At 40.7% G+C, this 22,222-nt stretch overlaps 1 protein-coding gene across 6 annotated transcripts in view; it reads left to right on the forward strand.

Moving 5' to 3' along the window:
* NUP153 (nucleoporin 153) overlaps nt 1–22,222 on the forward strand; it is a 46,320-nt gene that overhangs the window by 21,382 nt on the left and 2,716 nt on the right. For 2 of the 6 annotated variants that reach the window (XM_055798443.1, XM_055798445.1), the window contains exons 6-21: nt 755–871; nt 994–1,038; nt 1,135–1,188; nt 2,525–2,641; nt 5,568–5,714; nt 6,172–6,224; nt 8,392–8,527; nt 10,104–10,241; nt 10,982–11,074; nt 11,299–11,389; nt 11,660–11,779; nt 13,389–14,003; nt 16,026–16,220; nt 16,828–17,670; nt 19,342–19,710; nt 21,409–21,681. In XM_055798443.1, coding sequence (XP_055654418.1) covers nt 755–871; nt 994–1,038; nt 1,135–1,188; nt 2,525–2,641; nt 5,568–5,714; nt 6,172–6,224; nt 8,392–8,527; nt 10,104–10,241; nt 10,982–11,074; nt 11,299–11,389; nt 11,660–11,779; nt 13,389–14,003; nt 16,026–16,220; nt 16,828–17,670; nt 19,342–19,710; nt 21,409–21,681 — 3,406 coding nt within the window. The remainder of the gene's footprint in view (nt 1–754; nt 872–993; nt 1,039–1,134; nt 1,189–2,524; nt 2,642–5,567; nt 5,715–6,171; nt 6,225–8,391; nt 8,528–10,103; nt 10,242–10,981; nt 11,075–11,298; nt 11,390–11,659; nt 11,780–13,388; nt 14,004–16,025; nt 16,221–16,827; nt 17,671–19,341; nt 19,711–21,408; nt 21,682–22,222) is intronic. The other 4 variants (XM_055798446.1, XM_055798444.1, XM_055798447.1 and 1 more) reach the window with 4 other exon arrangements.

Raw genomic sequence — 22,222 nt, forward strand, 5'->3', positions numbered from 1 at the left:
ACTAGCTTGCTTGTTGTTGCATGCTGTAGATTACAGCAAGTCTCGCTTGTGTTTTTACATACTGTGTGGTCTGCTTCCTGACTTCACATAGCAGTGTGGTAAGCATGATGTGGTTCCAGGAGGTGTTTAACATAAGTAAAAAAAAAAAAAAAAAAATTAACACTGAAAGATGCCTTTTCGGATTATATTCAAAGTCATGTGGTACAAATAAAACCGTTTACTCTTTCAGTGTAATGTTTAGAGCTGTTACAGTTCAAATCAGATCTTTATCTTTTTAAACAGTAAAAATCTGCAGTCAGCTAATCTTGGGGGAAGAGAGGAAACAAGAAGCAAAACTAGGAATGCCTGATGGTGATTGTATACGTTGGTTTTAAGATGGTACACATACACAGTCATGAAACTGAGATCTGTTTTGTTACTGAAAGTATTTTCTGCAGTACAAGTCTTTGCTTCTTTTCTGTTTTCCTGGTTACTGCTTCAGAGACCCTACAGGCCTGACATCTTCCCTTTTATGACCTTTTACATCTAAATATTTCTTTTGTTGCTTTATCCCATGTGTAAGACGTGTGGGGCCCCGTTCTGTAGAGTCACCAGAGTATATTTTTTTCTTCATGGCTTGAATGCCCAGTGAGTGCGTTTTTCTCTGTCATCACAGGAGTATTGGTTATATCATCAGTATAGCCATAGGGCATAAAATAAATGCATGTTTAATTCAAAATCAAGAATTGTAACACTTGCAATGCTAATTTTTCAGCCACCAGTAAGGAGACAAATGAAAGCGAAACAAGCAAGTGTGCAATCCTATGGCGTGACAAGTTCCACAGCGCGGCGTATCTTGCAGTCACTGGAGAAGATGTCAAGTCCTTTGGCGGTAAATGGCACTCCTCTTAATCTATTTCATGTGTTTGAGAAACGTAGTAAATGTGCCAGTATAGGATGAAGATCTTCCTTATGTAGCATGCAGTTTAATTTATTGCACTGTTTTTTCAACAGGATGCTAAAAGGATTCCGTCTTCTGTTTCTAGTCCACTGTCTTCTGTAAGTTGATCACAATCCCTCTGTTTTTGTTGGATGGAACCCTCTCTTACAAAAACAAGTCATCCTCTAATATTTAGGCTTTTTTTCCCTCTTTAGCCTGTGGACAGGAACTTGCTGAATATTACTAGCTTCCAATCCAAGCGCAAACAGGTAAGAACCAGTAGCATCTTTATCTAAGAAAGGTAACTTCCTATGATTTATTTTTAATTCAAGTTGATATTAGTATTATGTGAATTACAGTTGTCTTGGCTGTGTGGAGATTGCTAAAAGTGTCTTTTCTACCCACGCTAGATGAAGGACTGTGAAGATTACTCAGGTTGAGAATTACATTATTTTTTTATGTGGTGGTGTCTTGATGTGTCAATCAAGAATGACTTCTTTATAACACACAAATTAGTGTTTTACCTTGTCCTGCAACTTGGGGTTAAGTTGCTTGTTAATGTTTCCGTTTAGGAAAGATTTCTCTTGCAGAAATGATCAGAAATAGGAAAATACTGATTGAGTGATCATACAGACCTTGTGCAGATTTCCACGTTCATTTTGAGCAGAAGAGTAACACTTTTTTTATTACTGCTCAAAAAAGAAGAAGGAAAATTAAGTGTTGTCACTTTAACATCGGTGTTCCTAATTCCTATTTGGAGGCAGCACTGAATTGGTGATAATGCTGTAGTGAATCATTATCTCCTTTGTTAAAAAAAATATTAAAACTAGTAATGTTTTTAAATCACTTCCATTTGTAGTATTACGGAGTTTATTAAATTGTAAAATCCACAAAAGGCCACTTTAAGATGAGGCACATGAAGGAACAAAAGTGTGGGTTTTCTTCTGTGCAAAGTTTTCATCTGCTGTTTTAATGAGAAAATGGACAGAATGTCTCCAGAAGTTTCTATGCTAATTTCTTGATTAGAAGTATAAGTACTTTTGGTCACTTCAAAGTTTACAAACATCTTGGATTTCCTGTACCATCTTTCACCATATGCTAAATTACAAGAATGTTGAAAAGTAGAGCATGTAATTTCTGTACTGTAAATACTATCCAATTAATTGAAAACAAAGCTGGTACGAATTCTCAGTTAAATTGTGGAACTACACCTGTGATGAGGCATTAAGAAAGATCGACCAGATTTGCAGTGTGTACAGCCTGACGTCAGTTAGAAAGCGAATGTTGCGCACAGCTGTCGCTGGATAAAAGTAGAGAAATTGTCTATTCATAATAGTAGAATTCATAAGGTTTGGCAAGGGAAGCCCGTGATGAGAAGGGGAGGAGAGGGTTGTCTGTCTTCCTGCTAAAGCAAATGTATGGTTGACAGAACACTTGAGCATGCAGGCAAAATACTTTTGCAGGTATGTTTGGTTGACTTTTTCTTACTTCAAGGGTCTGCACCAGACAGAATACCTCTTAGTGTATTGAACTTCTAACTGGGTAACTTTTATTTTTTTCACTGTACATTCCTGTCTAACTAATTTGATATCCTTCTACGATAAGGTCACCTGCTTGGTGCATGAAGGGGTGGTGGATATAGTGTTCTGGACTGTAGGAAGGCTTTTGGTACTGTCCCTCACAGCATCCTTCTGGACAAGCTGTCCAGCTGTGGATGAGCAGGTACGTGGTGTGCTGGGTGAAGAACTGACGGAACGGCTGGGTGCAAGGGGGCTACGTCACCAGCAGTGTTCCTCAGGGCTCAGTGGTAGGGCCAGTGCTGGTCAATGTATTTCTCAATGGTCTGGGTGCAGGAATTAAATGCACCATTAGCAAGTTTGCTGATGATATGAAACTGGGAGGTGCTGTTGACTCTGAGGGCCAAGAGGCTTTGCAGAGGGGCCTGAATAGATTGGAGCATTGGATAGTCCATCAATGGCGTGAAATTGAACAAGAGACAATGCTGGATCTTCATCAATAGACAGTGGGATCCAGTGTACCCTCAGCAGGTTTGCAGATGACACCAAGCTGAGTGTTGTGGTTGACATGCCTGAGGAGGGATGGGATGCCATCCAGAAGGTCCTGGACAAGCTTGAGAAGTGAGGCCACATCAGCTTCATGAGGCTCAACAAGGCCAAGTGCAAGGTCCTGCACCTGGGCTGGGGCAACCCCCGGTATCGATACAGGCTGGGGGGTGAAGAGGTGGAGAGCAGCCCTGCAGAGAAGGACTGGAGGGTACTGGTGGACGAAAAGCTGGACATGAGCCGGCAATGCGCGCTTGCAGCCCAGCCAGCCACCCGTGTCCTGGGCTGCATCAGCAGCAGCGTGGCCAGCAGGGCGAGGGAGGGGATTGTGCCCCTCTACTCCGCTCGGGTGAGACCCCACCTGGAGTGGCTGCGTCCAGCTCTGGCGTCCTCAGCACAGGAAACACACGGACCTGTTGGAGCGGGTCCGGAGGAGGGACCACGGAAATGGCCAGAGGGATGGACACCTCTCCTGTGGGGAAAGGCTGAGAGAGCTGGGGCTGTTCAGCCTGGAGAGGAGAAGGCTCCGGGGAGACCGTACTGCAGCCGTTCCGTACTTAATGGGGCTTGTAAGAAGGATGGGGACAGACTTCTTCGTAGGGCCTGCAGCGATAGGACAAGGGGTAATGGCTTTAAACTAAAAGAGGGCAGATTTAGACTAAATGTAAGGAAGAAGCTTTTTATGATGAGGGTGGTGAAACACTGGCACAGGTTGCCCAGAGAGGCGGTAGATGCCCCATCCCTGGAAACATTCAAGGTCAGGCTGGAAAGGGCTGAGCAACCTGGTCTAGCTGAAGATGTCCCTGCTCGCTGCCGGGGTTGGACTAGATGACCTTGAAGGTCCCTTCCAACCCAACCTGTTCTATGATTCTGTGACGTGAGATGGAGTAATGTTGGGCACGGGTATGAACTGGGAGAGGAGTGCTGGAGAGCAGCCCTGCAGCAGGGGGTGGGGGTGCTGGCTGGCAGCAGGCTCAGTGCGAGTCAGCAGTGCCCTGGCAGCCCAGGGGGCAAACCGTGTCCTGGGGTGCAGCCGACACAGCGTAACCAGCCGGTCCGAAGAGGTGGTTCTCCTGCTGTACCCAGCGTCGGTGCGGCCTCGCCTCGGGTGCTGTGGGCAGCTCTGGGCCCCGCAGCATGAGGAGGATGTGAAGGTCCTCGAGTGCATCCAGAGGAGGGCAACAAAGCTGGTGATGGGGCTGGTGATGGGGCTGGAAGGCACGTCCTGTGAGGAGTGGCTGAGGACACTGGGTTCGTCTGGTCTGGAGAGGAGGAGGTTGAGGGGTGACCTCGTTACTCTCTACAGCTTCCTGGGAAGTGGAGAGGGAAGTGCTGATCTCTCCCGGACCCAGTGAGAGGGCACGTGGCTCAAAGCTGCATCAGTCAGAGGAGGGTTCAGACCTGACATAAAGAAGCATTTCATCAGTGAGAGGGTGGTCAGACACTGGAACAGGCTTTCTGGAGAGGTGGTTGATGCCCTGAGCCTGCTGAGTAATTAAGAGGCATTTGGACAATGCCCATATTACCATGCTTTAGCTTTTGGTCAGCCCTGAGCTGGTCAGACAGTTGGACTAGGTGATTGTTGTAGGTCCCTTCCAACTTAACTATTTTATTCTAATTCTACTCTGTTTACATTTAAAAATAGCAGTGCGCTATCTTTTGTTCAAAATGGGTTTGTAAACAAATAAATTGCATTTTACTCAAGGTTTCAAAATGAGTATAACAATTTTTAGCAAGAAATACTTTTATTCCCTTTGTAGATAGTGCAGCATGAATGTTATTGCCAAGATTTGAGAGAGATTGTGACATTAAAGCTATTATAAACATAGTTTTCTGTTGATACTAATTTAAATAATAGCATGCATCCTAAGTCTGATTCTTCTGATCCTTAAGACTGCAGATGGAGCCTTTGGTAAACCTTGTAGCCTTTTGGGGTTTGTCTTGTTTAAGGATTCAGTTACACCAGTTTTACAGAACGTACAGTGCTTTCTGTTAAAAATTAACGCTTGTTTTTGAAAATGCTTTGACAAGGAAAGTCAAACTAGTATTTTTAAGTGCATCTAATGCAAATCTAAAACACTGGAACATAATGAATGAGACTTTTAAAATTATTTTACAACTTTTTTTTTTTCAAGTGTAACTTCAAAGGAGGAAAATGTAGGAAAACTAAAACCCAGAAGCCTGTATGATTGGCTGCTTAACACTTTGAATGGTTAATTGGTGGATGAAGCCAGTAAAAAAAATACCACAATGTGGGCACAGGAGAGGAAGAGATGGAAGTACATTAAGTAACATGAGTTATTGTCATTATAGTAACATGAATGATTTTGTCTGTGAAGTTTACTGCCAAATTTTGAAATGTGATTCAGTCAGACTTCGGCTACTTCTATAGCTTTTTAGATTTCATAAATGGTTTTCTGGTGGTTTCTCTCTGCAAGCTGAATGCAGTCAACACTTCCAAATAATTTTCAGTGGGTGCTGAGACTGATGGGAGGTTTATAGTTCTGTAACTTTTTTTAATCAGTAAATGCTGTGGTAATTAGGGCCAGTGTAAGGATAAATTGATCTCTGCTTCCTTTTCAAAGATGGAATCACAGCACCCACCTGTCCAGAAACTCGTGACACCAAAGGCGATCTCTCTGCCAGGGAGTCGGACCCAGTATTTTAAACCATCTCTGACTCCAGCTACTGATTCCAGCAAAATTCACCAGAGGGTGGATATAAAGCACAAAGTAAGTAAATCTTCTGGTTGTTATCTGCCTGCTTTTTACAAGCTTGGAATGTCTCTAACCAGTTATTCTACTAAGTGGCTCTTTTTTGGCAAAGAGCCAGAAGCTCTGAGTGAGATTTCTGACAATTACCCGTTCTGATCACTTTGGTGCATGTGGAGTCCCTGATAAACTTTACTTAAAACAAGATTGGCATCTCTTTCAGAAAAAAAAATTAAATCTATGGTTTCACTATCAATCTGAATGTAAAAATGGCCAGGTGTTGAATCTGTGGGCTTTTTAGGCCAGAGATCAAAGTGGATAGTCATAGTGGTTGCGGAATAAGCTTAAGTAGATGAGGTGTATTTAGTGGTATAAATAAAAACCAGCACAAAACATGTGTGGCTGGTTGTCTTTGCTTCGTATATAGTTTATAAATACATTCAGGTAAATCTTGTAATAAATCAAACTTAACTTGCAGGGCATGAGAGAGAAGAGTTCTCCTGCAGAACAGAGAATAAAACCATCTGAAAGGTATGACAAATCTATTAATTTAAAATACTTGAAAGAAGAAAGTGCTCTCTGGTGCTACAGTCTGCATGCCTGTCGTCTTTTGAAGGGCAGTAACAGTCTGTGAGTTTGCATGAAAAAATGGGTGCCCTCTAGAAACATTTGAGGCCAAATGCCAACTTGTCTCTCAAACACAAAATTCCAGGAGCGTTAATTGTTTTTCTTCTTGAGGAGATTGTCCTGCGTTACACTGCTTGTTTGGTTTAGGTAGAACAACCCACCTCCAGATAACACTGATGGCTCTCTCTTCTGGGCCACTAGTCTTTTGGGTACTGCTTGAACTTGAATTAAGACACTCTGCATTCAAAGAGTATATTTTCTTGGATGATTTGTCCCTTTCAAAGAACAATACCAGGGAATCATATTTTGTTGTCTCTGTTCATCTTCCAAGCAATTCTTCGGTTGCCTTCGGCATTCTTTGGTTTGCAAAAAAACTCCCAAACCAACCCTTTGTTTTGGCATCTGATAGTTTGACTTCACAGCAGCGACTTTTTCAGGGATGTAAGAGATCGGCTTTAAAGTTTGGGCGTAGGTGCAAGCAGATGTCGGGTTTTAATTGTGGGTTTTCAAACTGTTCTAAATTTTCTTCGGTGGAACTCCTTTCTTCTCCATGTAGAAGGGAGAACCAGAAAACCGCTGCTGCTTTTTATTTGGTTCGCAAGTTTTACTGCTGTGTTTTACTTTTGTCTGTAGAGTAGATGGTCCTTTTAAAAAAATTATTTATAAAGCTAGTCTGTTGACTGTCATGTTCTGGAGCAGGAACACAACACTGGTAAGAGGCAGTTGGCCAGAGTCCCTTCGTGCAGCTAACCTGCAGTACTTTGGTACATCTCTGTTCAGCCTACCAAAGGCTAAATAGTTTTTAAACCTGGGTCAGAATTGTAGGTTGAACATACCTGCTTGAAGACAGAAAACTGTCTTTGCCCCTTAGAAGCTGACAGGTCTTAACAGAAAAGAGGAATATGGACTATAATAGGCAGGCTATAATTGTCAGAATAAAGCTCTGTTTTGACAGAAGGGTTGGTTTTTTTTTCAGAATTTGAATTGATTGTCAGTTTGGATTAGAGAAAATTTTGAGCATATGGCCTTAAGGATCTGGCTTACTCACAGTGGTTACAGTGCTAAGCAGACTGTTTGCAAGTGTCTGACAAGTTTAGACTAATTTTCTTCCTCAGTCTTCTGGAAACTTGACCTGGTATCATCCAGTGTGATCAAATGTACTTTTATAATGACTGGCTGCTTGGCTGCACGATAAGCTTTGATATGGAACTTTTTCCAGGGATACTTCATTTTGATGCCATACTGCTTTTTATTGTTGTTACTCCCTAGTTCACTTGTGTTTTGGGGTGTGATGTGGGTTTGGGATTGGTTGGTTTGTTTGTTATGAAGGTTTTTTTGTTTTTTCTTTTTCTTTTCCCTTCCCACTTGGATTAGGAAATCTTTCTGGTTTGGATCTAGGCTTTTGTAATGAGCAGAGAAATGCCTTTGTATGCCTTACAAAAGGGATCTGTGTTCATGTCTGAAAAGACTTCTGGAATGTTGGCAAACCCAAACACACCTCTGGCCTCAAGATAAGCCAGAGCTGCTTCTGCAGCTTTTGCTGTATTATCTTGCCGCACAAGTTTAAGCCGCTCTATTCCATAAGAGCTGCTGGCAGCATTCCATGTGCGTGCACACACACATGCTCCCCCCCCCCCCCTATATTTTTAGTTGTTCTTCTAGATCCCTGCAAAGATTCATGCTCATCACAGAATCAAAGAACTGGCAGTCAACATTTCCACCGTCTGGGCTATTAAAAGGAAATGTTAGAAAATAAGTCTAAATCAGTTCTTCTATTTCAGGTCTTCTGGCTTAGTCATCATTCCTTTGTGGATGTTGTGACTGTTTCTTATGTATGTCCTTCTCGTTGCTGCTTTTGTTAACGCAGCTTTTGCTGTTTTGGAACATCACGTATTTACCAGCATTAGCAACTCGGGGAACAGGTTTTTTTCAGATTCTGATTAGGTGGTATCAGTTCTAGGACTAAATGTGGCTATAATAGCTTGAAACAATTATTTGATAAGTTGATTTTTTTTATTTTTTTCTTCCCCCCCTCCCCTTTCTCAACCTATGTATTGTTATTCTGTGCCAGCAGTGTGACCCACCCCAAATTCAGTACTCCTGCATCCAATGGTCTGTCTGCAGGAGGAGGAGTTGGTGGTGGCGGTGGCAAGATGAGAAGGGAAAGAGGGGTACACTATGTATCAAAACCTGGACAAGAACAAGAGGTAAGGGACTCTTGCTCTCGCTGAGATTACTGAAGTAACTAGCCATGTATGCCAGTGTTACTGGTTCATAGTGATCTATAATAATGCCCTTTCAGTTTTGTGGGTTTTTTTTGCTGTGGGTTTCAGGGCAGGCTCCAATATTTTTTTATGTATTATTTATATGTTTTATATAAATAATATAAAATGTATATAACAATATTTTTATTATTATTAAACTTTGGGTTTATATTTTTTAAATCTTGAGCCATATTATCTTGGAGTTGCTTCATATTATAAAGTTTCTCATCAGCAGTTGAATGAACAAATTTTGGTGGAGGTTTGTAGGGTTTTTATAAAGGAATGATGTTTGAAACAAGTGCCAAGTAAGTAAAAGTTTATTTAATTTATTATTTCATATTTAAGTCATGTAGAAAGATAGAGGCCAAGAGTCCAAAGCAGAAGAAATTGTTCCGCATGTCTGTTAATGATCATTCACAATTTTTGTCACTTAATCAAACCCATTGTGAGAAGTTTTTTCCCTGTTTCAGTACGAAAAGGCCATTTAATAAAACTATGTTCATGACTATCCTGGAGATTATTTTTCTGATTGGATGTTCCCTACCACTGGATCTTAAATAAAAAATTTACATCAGTCTTCTGGTTGATGCAAAATGAAGAAATAGTAAATACTAGAGAATGTTTCTAATAATACAAATGGCCTGAATACCAAGGTCCAGTAGTCTTCAGATCAAAACTGTAGAAGATGCAAGATGTGGGATACATTAAATTTCTGTAGTAGCAATATATATCTCTGCTTAGTCACTTTTGGGTAGATCTTGGTACTACTGTGCAAATTGTGATTAGATTGCTGTTCCCATTTAAACCCTAACTGATCTAATCTTGGTAATCAAACAGTTTAAGAGGTGAGGATAAGACAGAAGTTTTTAAGGTACAGTGGTTTCTGAGTTGGAAGTGTGTACTCTGATACACGAGATATGACAGGATTTACCAGAATGTGATCTTCTGTGCTGCTAGTCAGGCTTCCTTTTTTGGTGTTTGGTGCTTTGGTTTGGGGTTTTGGGGGGCTGAAGGACCCCGCATACTTCTTTAAACATTATCTTTTTCCAAGTTCACTGCAGTAGTGACTTCAGAAAAGTTGGCAGCTGTCCTACCTAATTTCACAAGAGGAACACTTTCTCATTTGTCATGAGAGTGTACTCTTCATTGAAGAGACGAGAGGGTAATTAGAAAGGATGATGTTTCTTTAGACCTTGAATAACTAAAGTACAGAAAAATAAATCTGATCTGTGCCCCTCCCTGTTCTACACAGGTAACAATGTTGAGCTAATTTTTGGTATTCTTACTGGACATGTTATGAATGTAGTATTGCATAGAAAGAAGTCTACCATAAATTAAAACGACATGGCAGACTGAGGTGGGGAGGTTAGGATTCCTTTTGAAAACGTGCTTTGTCTTAGTCTGTACATACCTCTGTTATATTTAACTTGGATAAGAAATTAAGAGTGGGACAGGGTAGGAAGGTAGTAGGTCTTGTAAAAGCGTAAAATTAAAATTTACAATTAAAATTTCCCCCTAGGAAGTGGAGGAACCGGTACTACCAAAAGTACCCCTACCCATCAGTACTGCATCGCTGCCTTCCTTCAACTTTACTTTCCTTACCAGTAGTAGTGTCTCATCATCACCGAGCACTGTTTCCACAGCAGTGATGAACAAGGTAAATCTTTGGTTGTGTATTGCGAGTACTGTTTTGTGATGAGTGTACATCTACTTTGTTGCGTGTTAACTTCTTCCATGGTGCTCGTGAAACTAACCAACTTTCACTCGGGGTTGTATTCCAATTTGGAAGCGGGGAAAGGCATGTAGTTTTTGATTTGACCTCTGTGCATCTTTTACTTTGCGAAGTTCTAGTTAATGTAATTGTATAACTGCTTCAAATGCTGTGGAGGTTTTGTTGGGATTTTATGCCAAGTTAAGTTATTAAATTAGAGGTAGCATTAATGGTGGTCACAAGCCTAGTGTAGAACGTGAGCCTAGGGTGTGATAATTGGAATATCACTGCAGTAAAATAAACATTCATCTGTTCCAGAGTATTTGAGGTATTTTTGTATGTTTTGAACCAGATTACTTGCTTTAACACGTTGAGGTATTTGCTGAAGCTCTGACTACAATTGAGCTGAGTTAGTTTGACGTTCTTAAGCTGCTTGGTCTGCTCTTCCATATACTTAATATATTCAGATCTAAGTAGCATCTCTGTTCGATGATACTGTACTGTATGCTCACTTGCAAGCTTCATTTTCGTTTATTATAACTCTTACCTGTGGGTTAGAAATATCAAACATCAGGTTTCTTGACTGACTGCAGAATGTCTGTTAGATAGTGAATTCAGGTACCTGCTGTTGTTTCACCAGGATGTTTTTCTTTTACATACAAACCGTAATTCTTTTGAAAATACAGGTACAACCAGCAAGTAATGTTGGCAGTCCTGTGTTCAGATTTTCATCTCCAATTGTGAAATCTACTGAGGCAGAAGTGCTACCTCCATTGTCTGTAAGTGAAGTAAATAAAGTTCAACCTCTTCTCAAGGCTTTAGTAGAATATTGAAGAACAATAAAGCAGAATTGGCCCTGGCAGTGGGGAAAACAAATATATAGGTTTTCTGGCTTATAATTTGTCATCCAGCATGTATACCAAAAGGTTGAACCCTGGATTTCAGATTATTACTTTTGTGTGAAATTTGATTCAAGAATCTGAAAAATATCTCTTTTTCATAGCAGATGGGGTTTACATTTAGTGTTCCTGTTGTAAAATCAGCAGAGCTTTCTGGATCCAGTGATACACCAGTGACGTCCTTCCTTACTCTAGGTAACAGAAACTTTAGTGTTTCAGATCTGAAGTGCTGATTTTCTGGTTTTGTGTATCAAACAGTAAATCCATCCTTTCTGAGCATATTAGCAATTCCAGGCAAAATATGTTTTCAGTGACTGATCTGCTTTTAACCAAATAGTAATTATAAACTGTTGTAAACAAGGTAGAATTATATGAGAAGCATGAAACTTGGAAATCCTAGTTTCTAGCAAATGTAAATATAAGTGGATTTCTTTATGAAGGGTGGTTTTTGTTTTGTTTTTAAAGATACTGCCACTGTAAACAGCATCAGCAATAAGAAGGAAAAAGAAGAAGAATACGATGGCCCCTCCAAACCTGTGAAGGTCTTAAAGGAAGGAAGTGTGTTAGACATTCTAAAAAGCCCTGGTGAGATAACGATCTAAGATATCGCAAAAAATATGTAACCGTGTAACTGCATTGTTTGTTTTTTTTTTTTAAAAAACCCACCACAACAAAAAACCCCACCCACTTTGTCACAGCTAATGCAATATTAGCTGTAAATACAAACACAGGAAAGCATTACATTAAATGCTGCATCTCTTAGGGTTGATCTCCCCTTCTGTCCTAAGTGGCTTTTATTGCTGAAAGGAAAACTGCAGTTTCAAACCAGATGCATTGCTTCAGGATATAATTGTAAATGAAGTATAAAGAGGATTATTTAAATAATCAGTGTTTCATTTTAAATAAAATGTATGGAATTGGAATGGAAATTTTTGTAAAGTGCTTTACATTCCTCTCCCACCCTCACCATCTCTGGAAATTAAGAATAGTAAAGACAGTTTCATTCCTAAATGTGTTTCAAAAACTGCAAATCTTTCCATCTTAAATGATAGCAGTTACTATGGGTTCAAGTGTAAATTTAAAGTGGGCTGTTTCACTTTAAAGACCCTTTTCTAATTTTTAAGTAATTGCAGTTGTTTTCAACTGTTTAATGAAGAGTGTGTGTGTGGATGATGGTTTTTTGTTTTAAGAACAAGGACTATTGAATTTGATCTTTTCCCATAGCCTTGAGTTCCATCAGGACTATTTTTTTTATAAAGTGACAAATCTATATACTTCTTAAGACGATAGTGCCTTTTTATATTGAAAAGAAAGAAGAGAGAAAATATACTGTGTGTTTTGTTTAAGGAAACATCTGTGAGTGAAGTGACATTAATTTGCTTTATCAGTTTTAAAAGAAGCAGATTCTAAATCCACACTGGTCAAAGGCTCCACTTCTGATGTAAAAAAACTCTTAACACCAAAACAACATAATAATTAAAAAAAATAAAATAATAATTTTGGCTTTAAAAGTAACTTGTGCTGCTATTTAAGATGCATCGGTGTAGCATTTATTTTTAGTATTTCCATATTGGTGTTTTTTGTTTTCTGTTAAAATTGGCACCTTTAAATAAGGAGTTGGCCTGCGTCCAGTACGTTTTGAACAAAGATTATAGGTAACAATTGTTCTGTTGTCTTAATTTTTATTACTTAATTCTCAGAATCTGTGGGGAAATACCATGTGGATTGCTGCTCCCAGTATTAACGGCTGTACAGCTACTAAAGTAAATGTGAGTCATGTACTATGGCAGGAGCAGCTTTAGAAATTTGATTCGATCGGGCATGGTGTCTTAAAATGGAATTGGATTATTTCTAGTCTAGGACAGACAGACAGCTTTCAGTACTGTTTGTTCACATTTGTATCTACCAGTGAGGATTTGTATTTAAAACTTTCTTGGAAATGAAGAGTTAAATTGAGCTTTAAATAAATGTGCTTTTGTGTCCTGGTGCAGCATATGAAATTTCATCCCTTTGGATAAGATTTCCAGGGACTTCCTCTTGTGGTTAGTCAGGATGTATAGTTGTAACCATTGGCACTTGGTTTAAATTCATGCAGTTTTGTATTATAAGTAATTTACATGTGGTGAGGGTCCTGCTTCATCAGTAAGATCTCTTCCTATTTATGTTGTTTTGGTTTTTTTTTTTTTTTTACTAGGTTTTACATCTGTGAAAACACACTCTCCAACATCTGCACAGCCTGTTACAAGCACAGTGGTCTATACAAGGCCTGCAATAAGTAGTTTTTCTGCAGTTAAAGACACCTCTAAACAAGTATCCTCATTTTGGCAGTCTGACCTACATGACCCATGTCTGCAGAACAAAACTACAGATGGCAAATGTGTAACATGCGAAGCTGCTAAAGTGTCCACAGTTGAGAGTACGAAACAGACAATAAGCTCAAGTCCATGTGTCGCCTCTAAGGCAGCCGTCCCTACAGCAGGGACACTGGGCTTTGAAGACAAATTTAAAACAGCACCCAACACATGGGATTGTGATACCTGTCTGGTCCAGAACAAACCTGAAGCTACGAAATGTATAGCATGTGAGACACCAAAGCCTGGAACGGGAGTAATGCCTGCTCTGACATTGCCAGTGGTCACAGACAACTCGGTGACAGTGACATCGTCTTCCACCAGCACTGACACAGCAGTCACTTTGGGGTTTGGAGACAAATTTAACAAGCCAAAAGGGTCTTGGGACTGTGCGGTGTGCCTTGTATCAAATAAGGCAGAAGACAGCAAATGTGTAGCTTGTCAGTCCGAGAAACCAGGTTTGTTCTTCTCTTTTCTGTTGTTTCAGTCTCAGCCTCTGTGCATTCTTTACAGAATAAAATATGTTGTGTATATAAAAAAAAAAAACCAACCAAAAAAAACCCAACCAAAAAAACCCACCCAAACCAAACAAACCCCAAAACCAAACGATAAACGTTCAGCAGTGTGGCTGTATGCCAGACAGGATGGGATTAGTGGCTGTCTGCAGGACTGGTTGGGTACAGGCACTTTGGAGGTCTCAGCCCAGATTCCATGTCACATGAATTGAACTGATTGTGAAATGTATTAGTGCAGAGCTGAGCTGAAGCAGATATACCCTGCTCCGCAGCTGGTGGGGAGAGATGACTAAACTGGATGCCTTAATTAACTTAAAACAGATTTACTCATTTTCTTTGGGGAAAAATGTGAACTTTCAGAGTTAAACATTACTGGGGTTTTTTCTCTTTCAAAGCATAAGTAGAAACAGTATTTACAGAACATGCCTGAAAAAAGTCTCCACTCAGAATTTGTGTGTAATTGAGCAGAGGTGAGGTATGAGGCCAGAGTTCAAGACAGTGTAGTTTTAACTGGTCATCTTAAGCTGAAACCGTATGTTCAGCTATGCCTATGGAGGCCAGCGGTAGCCCCAGAACGTGAGTGAGCTTGTTCTGGAATGTCAAGGTCCTTCCAGGCCTTGGGGAGGTGGGTGCCGCCTTCAGTGCATTGCTGACTTGCTTCCCATTATATGTGATTGTTGTAATTGATTAAGAGTGTGGTGAGTTTATTGGTTTTAAAGCACAAATATTTTAATGTTAACTTGCATTGGCTCTTAATATGTCAAAAAACACCTTTGCAAGTATATCTGGGGGGATGGGGGGGGAACAACTATGATGGACTAGACTGGGCTTTTGCAATCATGCTGTACAGTAATGGTGTAATTTCTTGAGATAATGAATTTCAGAGGGAGCTTATTCTCATGGACTTCGAGCCTCAGAGTGATCAGCTGGTGCTTTTGTCTGAGACTCTAGCCACTGCAAGGAGGAATTTTGCAAGTGTGAGGGGTTTGCCATGACCATCGTGGTACAGAGAATTGCACAGTTATATTGCATCTGTCAAGGGGACGAGTGAAGCAACTAAAGTGGGAGGATTAAAATTCTCTGATATGCTGTGGAAGAGAAGGCCCATTCCTGTCTCTACTGTTTTGAATTTGAGGCGTTGTCTTCTGCCTCTTTTAAATGCCACCCTCAGTGGTTTAAAACTGTAGGTAAACATAACAATTATGTGGATGCTTTTGTGTTTTTTGGATGTTCACTTCGGTCCTCACAGTTACAGAGCTGAAGGGTTCTGTCAGGGTGCACCATCAAGTGACAACTTGCCCTTTAAAGGGGAGAAAAATCAGAAGGCGAGCATTATCTTTTGGGCCTCTTCATGGAGGCTGCTGGAGACAGTGTAGCTTGTGTAGCAAACACAGTTGTGGGTTTAAGAGCTATATGTTCTTCTCTGGTGGTTTTTTTTTTTGTTGTTGTTTGGGGGTTTTTTGGCTTTGTCATGATGTAGTTTTGAATGTGTCTGTCTTTGTGATTTTGTGATGAATCTTTCTGGTAAATTCTCAGCCTCATGTCGCTTGACAGTGATTGTTAACTTGAGTGGTGGTAATTTTGACTATGGGTTACTCGTGTCACCAGAAATTCTTTTAGTAGTTTTAGTTGAATACAGTGCCTTTAGTTTACATCTGAAGTAGGCTGCGTTGCTATATTGTATGAACTGCAGTTGCTTTTTAAATGTCATTGGTTCAATTTATGCTTAAAATCATACATAATTATAAAGAAGAATCTTTATATATTATATATATATATAAAGATTATATATAATCTTTATATATTTGTTGTTTACTCTCTCAGATTGAGCTTGACAGAAATGAACTTGTGGTTTGTTTTTTTACTGTTTATCTGCTTTGTGATTTAGTAATAAGAGCTTCTTAAGAAGTTTGTGTTCACTTTCTCATTTAAACAGAATGACTAACTGTCTTGCTTATTTCTAAGGGAGTTCAGTGCCTGTCACCAGTAGCAGTGTTTCTACGTTTTCTGCTTCTTCTGGAGGATTTCTGGATTTAGACAAATTCAAAAAGCCCGAAGGAAGCTGGGACTGTGAGGTCTGCTTGGTCCAAAACAAAGCGGAAGCCACAAAATGTATAGCCTGTGAATGTGCAAAGCCAGGCACCAAAGCAGAGGTCAAAGGTAATATTAAATGAGAAAACCAAAGGTGTGCAGTCTGCAATTTATATTTTTCTTTAGGTTTTGCTTTGTGTGGTGGTGTGTGTTTGTTTTTTTGTTTTTTTTGGTTTTTTTTAAGTGCAGCTATTTTTCCGTTGAGGTATGGCAAAACCATTCATTTTTTGTCTAGGAATATTGCTTGAGTAAGGTGATGTGCCTATGTTTCCACACCCTTTCTGCAGAAAAAGATAATGCTTGTTAGAGGAGAGCTTGGATTAACCACATCTTTCTTTTCAAGCCTTGTGTATTACTCATCTGGAGTTTTGACTAAAAAGCATGATCGGTTACAGAAGTTAGCAGTATACTTTTCAAAGCCAGGTGGAGGACAGAAGAGTACCATTGCGAAAAGGTGTTATGTAGAGAGGGAGTGCGGAGATTTCTTATTTGTTTTGTGTTTGTGTTTTGCTTGGTTTTTTGTATGTGGGTTTGTTTTTGTGTTTTGTTTTTTTTTTTTTTTTAAATGGTTTTCACTCTAGGAAGCTTAGGAGTAGAATCCCAGCCATGTAGCTGAAGCCTGTATTATGTATTACACCGTATATGGCAAATGTAACATTATTGCTTATTTCTGCAGGCTTTGGTACTGCTCCTGTGTCCACAAATGCTGCAATGCCATCATTTACCTTTGGTGTCCAGTCGTCCTCCTCTGAATCTGCTCATACGTTGGGTAGCACAGGAAACTTTAAATTTGGAGAACAGGGGAGCTTCAAGTTTGGCATTGCGTCCGAATCTGCATCCTCCAACACTGTGACTGGGGGATTTAAGTTTCCTGCTAGTTCAGGGGACTTCAAATTTGGACTTTCTTCCTCAGACTCTAAATCAGATGACAGTAAAAAAGAAAATAAAACTAACAGTTTTACCTTTGGACTTCCATCTACAAGCAGTCAGGCTCCTTCAACATTTCAGTTTGGGACAGCGAGCCTGGGACAGCAGGAGAAGAAAGAGGAACCAGTTTTGGGAGGCTTTGGTTTTGGCACAAGTTCGACTTCTTCCATAGCTACCAATGAGAATAAGACTGGAGTCAGTGGCTTCACTTTTGGAACTGTGGCAGAAAAGGAGGGAGCATCACCTGCGTTTCCATTTAAGAAATCAGATGAGAAAAAGGATGACACCCTTTCAACAAAGGGAGGCTTCTCTTTCGGCAGTGTGGAGTCTGCACCTGCCTCACAGTTTGTTTTGGGAAGGACAGAAGAGAAACAGGACTCTGTCACTTCTGCTGCTTCACTAGCATTTGGAAAGAAAGCTGACAATGAAGAGTTAAAGGCACAACCTATCTTTTCAGCTGGGACCGCTGAGCATACCAAAGAGGAGAGCACAGCAAAACCTATGTTCAATTTCAGTTTTGTTAAACCATCAGAGAAGGAAAGTGAGCAGGCAAAGCCATCTTTCGCGTTTGGGGCACAAACCAGTACTTCAGGTAAACAGAACGTCTTTTGTCGTCTTGCCTACTTGTATCCATCAAATAATAACTCTGAGGCCGTACTGGACAAAATCCATGGGATTTGGTGTATATCGTGCCTTAGAGCTTCAGAAAAGACTTAATTACTACCTGCAGCCTGCCTTTAGTTCTGGTTGTTGATGTGCAGACAATATGTAGCAATTCCTTTTTAGACTTCAATGAGTTTTAACAGGAGGTTTAGACAAAAAAAAATGGCCACACCTTATGGAAGCTGGCTTGCTGCTTGTATGAGCACAGAAGCTGGATTGTCTCAGGAGCAGCAGCAAAGCTGGTAACAGAAGCTGTGGTACGGCGCAGTATCGAGGCCTCACACTGGGATCGTTTGTCAGAGTGAAGGGGAATGAGGGGGGGGGGGGGGAATAACTTATTCCCATGTACTTGCGGCTGTGCCACAGGGTGTACTGCTGTTTCTCTACTGCTACAAAGGTATAAAAATCACTTCATAGATATTACACAGATTTGTATTCCTTCAATTTGTTGAAAGTCTGCAGTGGAGGGTTGAATCCACACGATCACGGTGTGGAAAAAATCTGGTTGATAAATTCCATTTGTGTGACTTGGCGACTGTCTTTTAGAGAACAGAATGAGTTTCTAACTTCTGAAGTGATATGGAAAAGGTCGTCAGTTAGTAACCCTGAATAAAAGCAGTATGTATGGTTATACTGGTTTTAATGACAGTATTCTTACAGTGGAACTGCTACTGAACAGACAGGTTTTGGGAGGATTGTGGGCTTTGGGGGAGGGGAGATGGTTGGCAGAGGTTGAGGTTGGATTTGGATTGGGTTTTTTTTACCTGCCAAGTAAAGCTCTGGAGCTTGGTTTAGATACGGAAATGTGATGAAGCACCTTGTGCAAAAGGGAAATTTTAACAAGCATTCTTAGGGATGTTACAGTCCCTTAAAAACGGCATAGGTGAAAAGGGACCGTAACTGCTAGAAAAAAGCACAATGGGGAAATTGAAAACAAAATCACAATAATGAGAATTAGACCAGTAGCTTAGGGAAAGCTGAAGAATGACTGACTTCAAAAAGATAGCTCTATTTTAAGTATGTAGAACTGCATTCAGTACTGTATAACAGTGGTCTTAATGGAGGGTTGCTCTCTGCTACTGCTGAAAGCAGGTCTTGGAGGTGCCTAAGAACAATGAAGCTTGGAAGCATTAGGCTGGGGGATGGGAAGCTTTGCCTGACCTAAAGCTGTAGGCACAGGGCTATGTTTTCCAACAAGCTACACATGAAAGTGTATCACAGCGTTTTTCAATACTCCATTTAGTAAAGCCGTAAAACTGTTACAGGTGATTGATGTTGTTGTTCGAAGAACATCTGAAATCCATTTTGTTTGAAGAGTTTTAGAAGTGCTGGTTAATCCTGGTTCAGGTAACGACAGCCAGGGGTTGGTGTTTGTAACCGGTGAAGCCTTGACTGCGGTGGTGTCCTTGTTCTTTGCAATTCTTCCGTTCCTTTAATTGTGGATGGCAGCAATCAGCACATTAAATCTGGACCTTAGGTAGGCGACAGTAGTTGAGGTGTCACTCAGGATTGCTTTTTGTATGGTCATTGAAACAGGAGCCTCTTTGCTGTAGTTTGTTTGGCATTTCTGTGGTGGTTTATGTACTGTTCTTCCTTTCAGATCAAGGAGCAGCAAAGCCATCCTTCAGCTTCTTGAGCTCTAGTTCCTCCAGCACAGTCGTACCCACCACTTCAGCCAACAGCAGCAGTATGTTTGGCAGCACGCTCTCTTCCTCAAATCCTCTGCCGGTTCCCGCTCCCTTCGTGTTTGGACAACCCAGTAACACTGTGAGCAGCTCTGTTTTTGGCAGTTCCGCAGAATCTGCAGCGTCTCAGTCATTTGGCTTCTCTCAAGAAAACAAACCAGCAACCACATCTTCTAGCACTGGCACGGCTCATGCTTCATTTCTCTTTGGTCCGGGAGCCAGCAGTACCAATGCAGCGAATTCAGGCTTTACCTTTGGAGCCACAACCACATCGAGTTCCACAGGTACGTTTTTAAATAGATGCTCCTCTCATTTTGCTGTTACATCGTGGACCAAGAAAATAGTGTTTCCGGAATATTTTACTTTGGAGAACGTGTAGGCCAAATGCATGGAAATACAGAAAAATACTGAGTATTTATATTCAACAATATAAATTGGGGCTCGGTTTTTCACAATTTGGGAAATACAGTTTAGTAATGAACTGGTGGCAGCATTGTTCTGTACAAAGGACAACCCGTTACTGCTTTTCAGTTTGCATAGGAATTTCTCAGCACGAGAATGATAGTTCCTTTCTTCTCACTATCGGTCCAGTGTTTGCAGTTAAAGTTAGAATTACAACTTTGCTGATTTTTCTCTCCCCTACCTAAAACTGTCAATGGTTGTAAGTAATGTAAAGGTCTGCAAAATCCTTCCTTCACAAGTATATATAAACACCGTACTTCTATGCACAATTGCTACAGCTTAAGGATTGGTTCCTAACAAGCATAATGTTTGTTAATCTTCTGGCAATTTAGAGAAGACAGAGATAAGAATCTTGAAAGTTTCTTCATGTTTTATGTTACCTCACTGTATGAATTTAGCAGTATGACACAAGATGAAATCCACCAAATCATCTGTATTCCTGCTAGCCTAGCAGTATGTTGGAAGTAAGATTGAACCTGTGAGGAAGGGACTTTGTCTGGTTTGATCCGATTGCTTACCTTTGTCATTCACAGAAGTTAAATTTGCACACTTCTTTGGCTATCAGAAACAGAGAAAACGGTCCTAAATTACAATGGCCAGCAGATCAATTTAACTTGCTTACAAATCAGTAACTTTCAGTGTCATTTTGTTAGTGGGCAACGCTGTATTTCACTCATTTTCAGAAAGTATTTTTTTTTTTTTTTAATGCAGAAGCCTGCATTAACTTTTACCATATATCTGTTCATCTTCTTGGAAAGAAAAACTGTCAGCCATTCCAAGTTACGGTGCAACAGAGGGTATTTTCCGTTGCATGAAGGCTGCTTAAATCGCATTAATAGTGCTGTTTCAAATGTCCCTTTTGCGTGGCACATCTGCTGCGTACGTTCAGAGTCACTGTTCAGTCACGTATTTTCATTTTGTTATTTCTGCTGGCTATGCAGAGCCGAAGCAGCTAAACAAATGAGCTGGCTGGCTGTTGCGTAGAGAGCTACGCTGCTAACCCAAGTTCTTGAGTACGGAGAGATGACTGCAAGCTCGATTTAGCCTCTGGAAGTTGGTGATCACTTGGGTAGGGAGGGGTGCAGTTGCTGACAAGAAAGATTCATGTTCTCCTGATCCTAATAAATGAGGAGCTGTGTTTTGCATGTTTGAAAAATTAGTATTCTCCGTGGGTGATAAGAACAGCTTTTAGTAAATACAAATGAAAATGTCGTATCCGTGGCAGTCTGTTTCTGGAACATGAATGCTAACACAGTGATTCAAGTTGAGGCAGCCAGTGTGTTTGAGATTTGTCCGATTCTTGTAAACATGGTGCTTCTCATCTTACTGACAAGAAAAGGTGCAATTCCTGTTGTGGCTGACACGGTATTCGTTTTATTTACTCACACAATTAGTTGGAAATTGAGATGAGTATTCATCTTCCAGACTTGGGAAACATGGGGGTTCAGGACCTTTGTAGATTGATTTTGTGGGAGGAAAAAAACCTGGCATATACTGACATTTCTCTTCTGTTCCCCCAGGGGCGTCCTCTTCGTTTGTGTTTGGCTCTGGGCCTCCAGCGCCTGCTGCTGGCCCAGCATTTGGTGCCACTCAGCCACCGGCGTTTGGCCAGAGCCAGGGGTCCAGCCAGCCCAGCGCCCCAAGTTTTGGATCGCTGTCGACAACGTTGTTTTCAGCTAGTGCTCAGCCTGCTCCTCCTGCCTTCGGCGCGGTGACGAGCAGCACCCAGCCCTCAGTGTTCGGGCAGCAAGCGACCCCGCAGCCGGGTTTTGGCTCTGCTACCCCCAGTACCGGTGAGTGCTGACCATCCCTCCGCCCTTCTGGTCTCAGAGATCCTGTATTTTATTTTAATTATCACAAAGTGCACCTTAAATTACATGGGGAAAGAAGACTTCTGCCTTGTGCGCGTATTGAAGTGTGAGAATTGCCCCCTGTAAAATAACGGGTAGAGAGTTAAGTCACTTGTGTCTCGCTCGGGGCTGCGGAGGATGAGCCCCAGCTGTGCCAGCCGCACAGTAAGTCTGCACAAGGGACTTGGCAGACATGGAGGGCGCAACACTACCACTAAATATTGGGGTTTATTTTCCTGAGAAATCTAGTGATTAAATGAAAAAAATATTTTTCGAATACATGAATAATAATTATCCTCTTATTTAAATAAATATTTTATTTTTAAAATAAAAATATTTATGTAATGAATCCTTTAATGAAATAAAAGAAATCTTGTTCATTTTGAATAAATGAATATGAATAAATGAAAATAAATAGAAAACCGTGGAGTATTCACTGGTAAGATTGTACAAACCAGAACGGCAGAAGCGCTGCAAAATTACT

This window comes from Falco peregrinus, chromosome 3 (genome assembly GCF_023634155.1).
Source record: "Falco peregrinus isolate bFalPer1 chromosome 3, bFalPer1.pri, whole genome shotgun sequence".
NCBI classification, from domain to species: domain Eukaryota; kingdom Metazoa; phylum Chordata; class Aves; order Falconiformes; family Falconidae; genus Falco; species Falco peregrinus.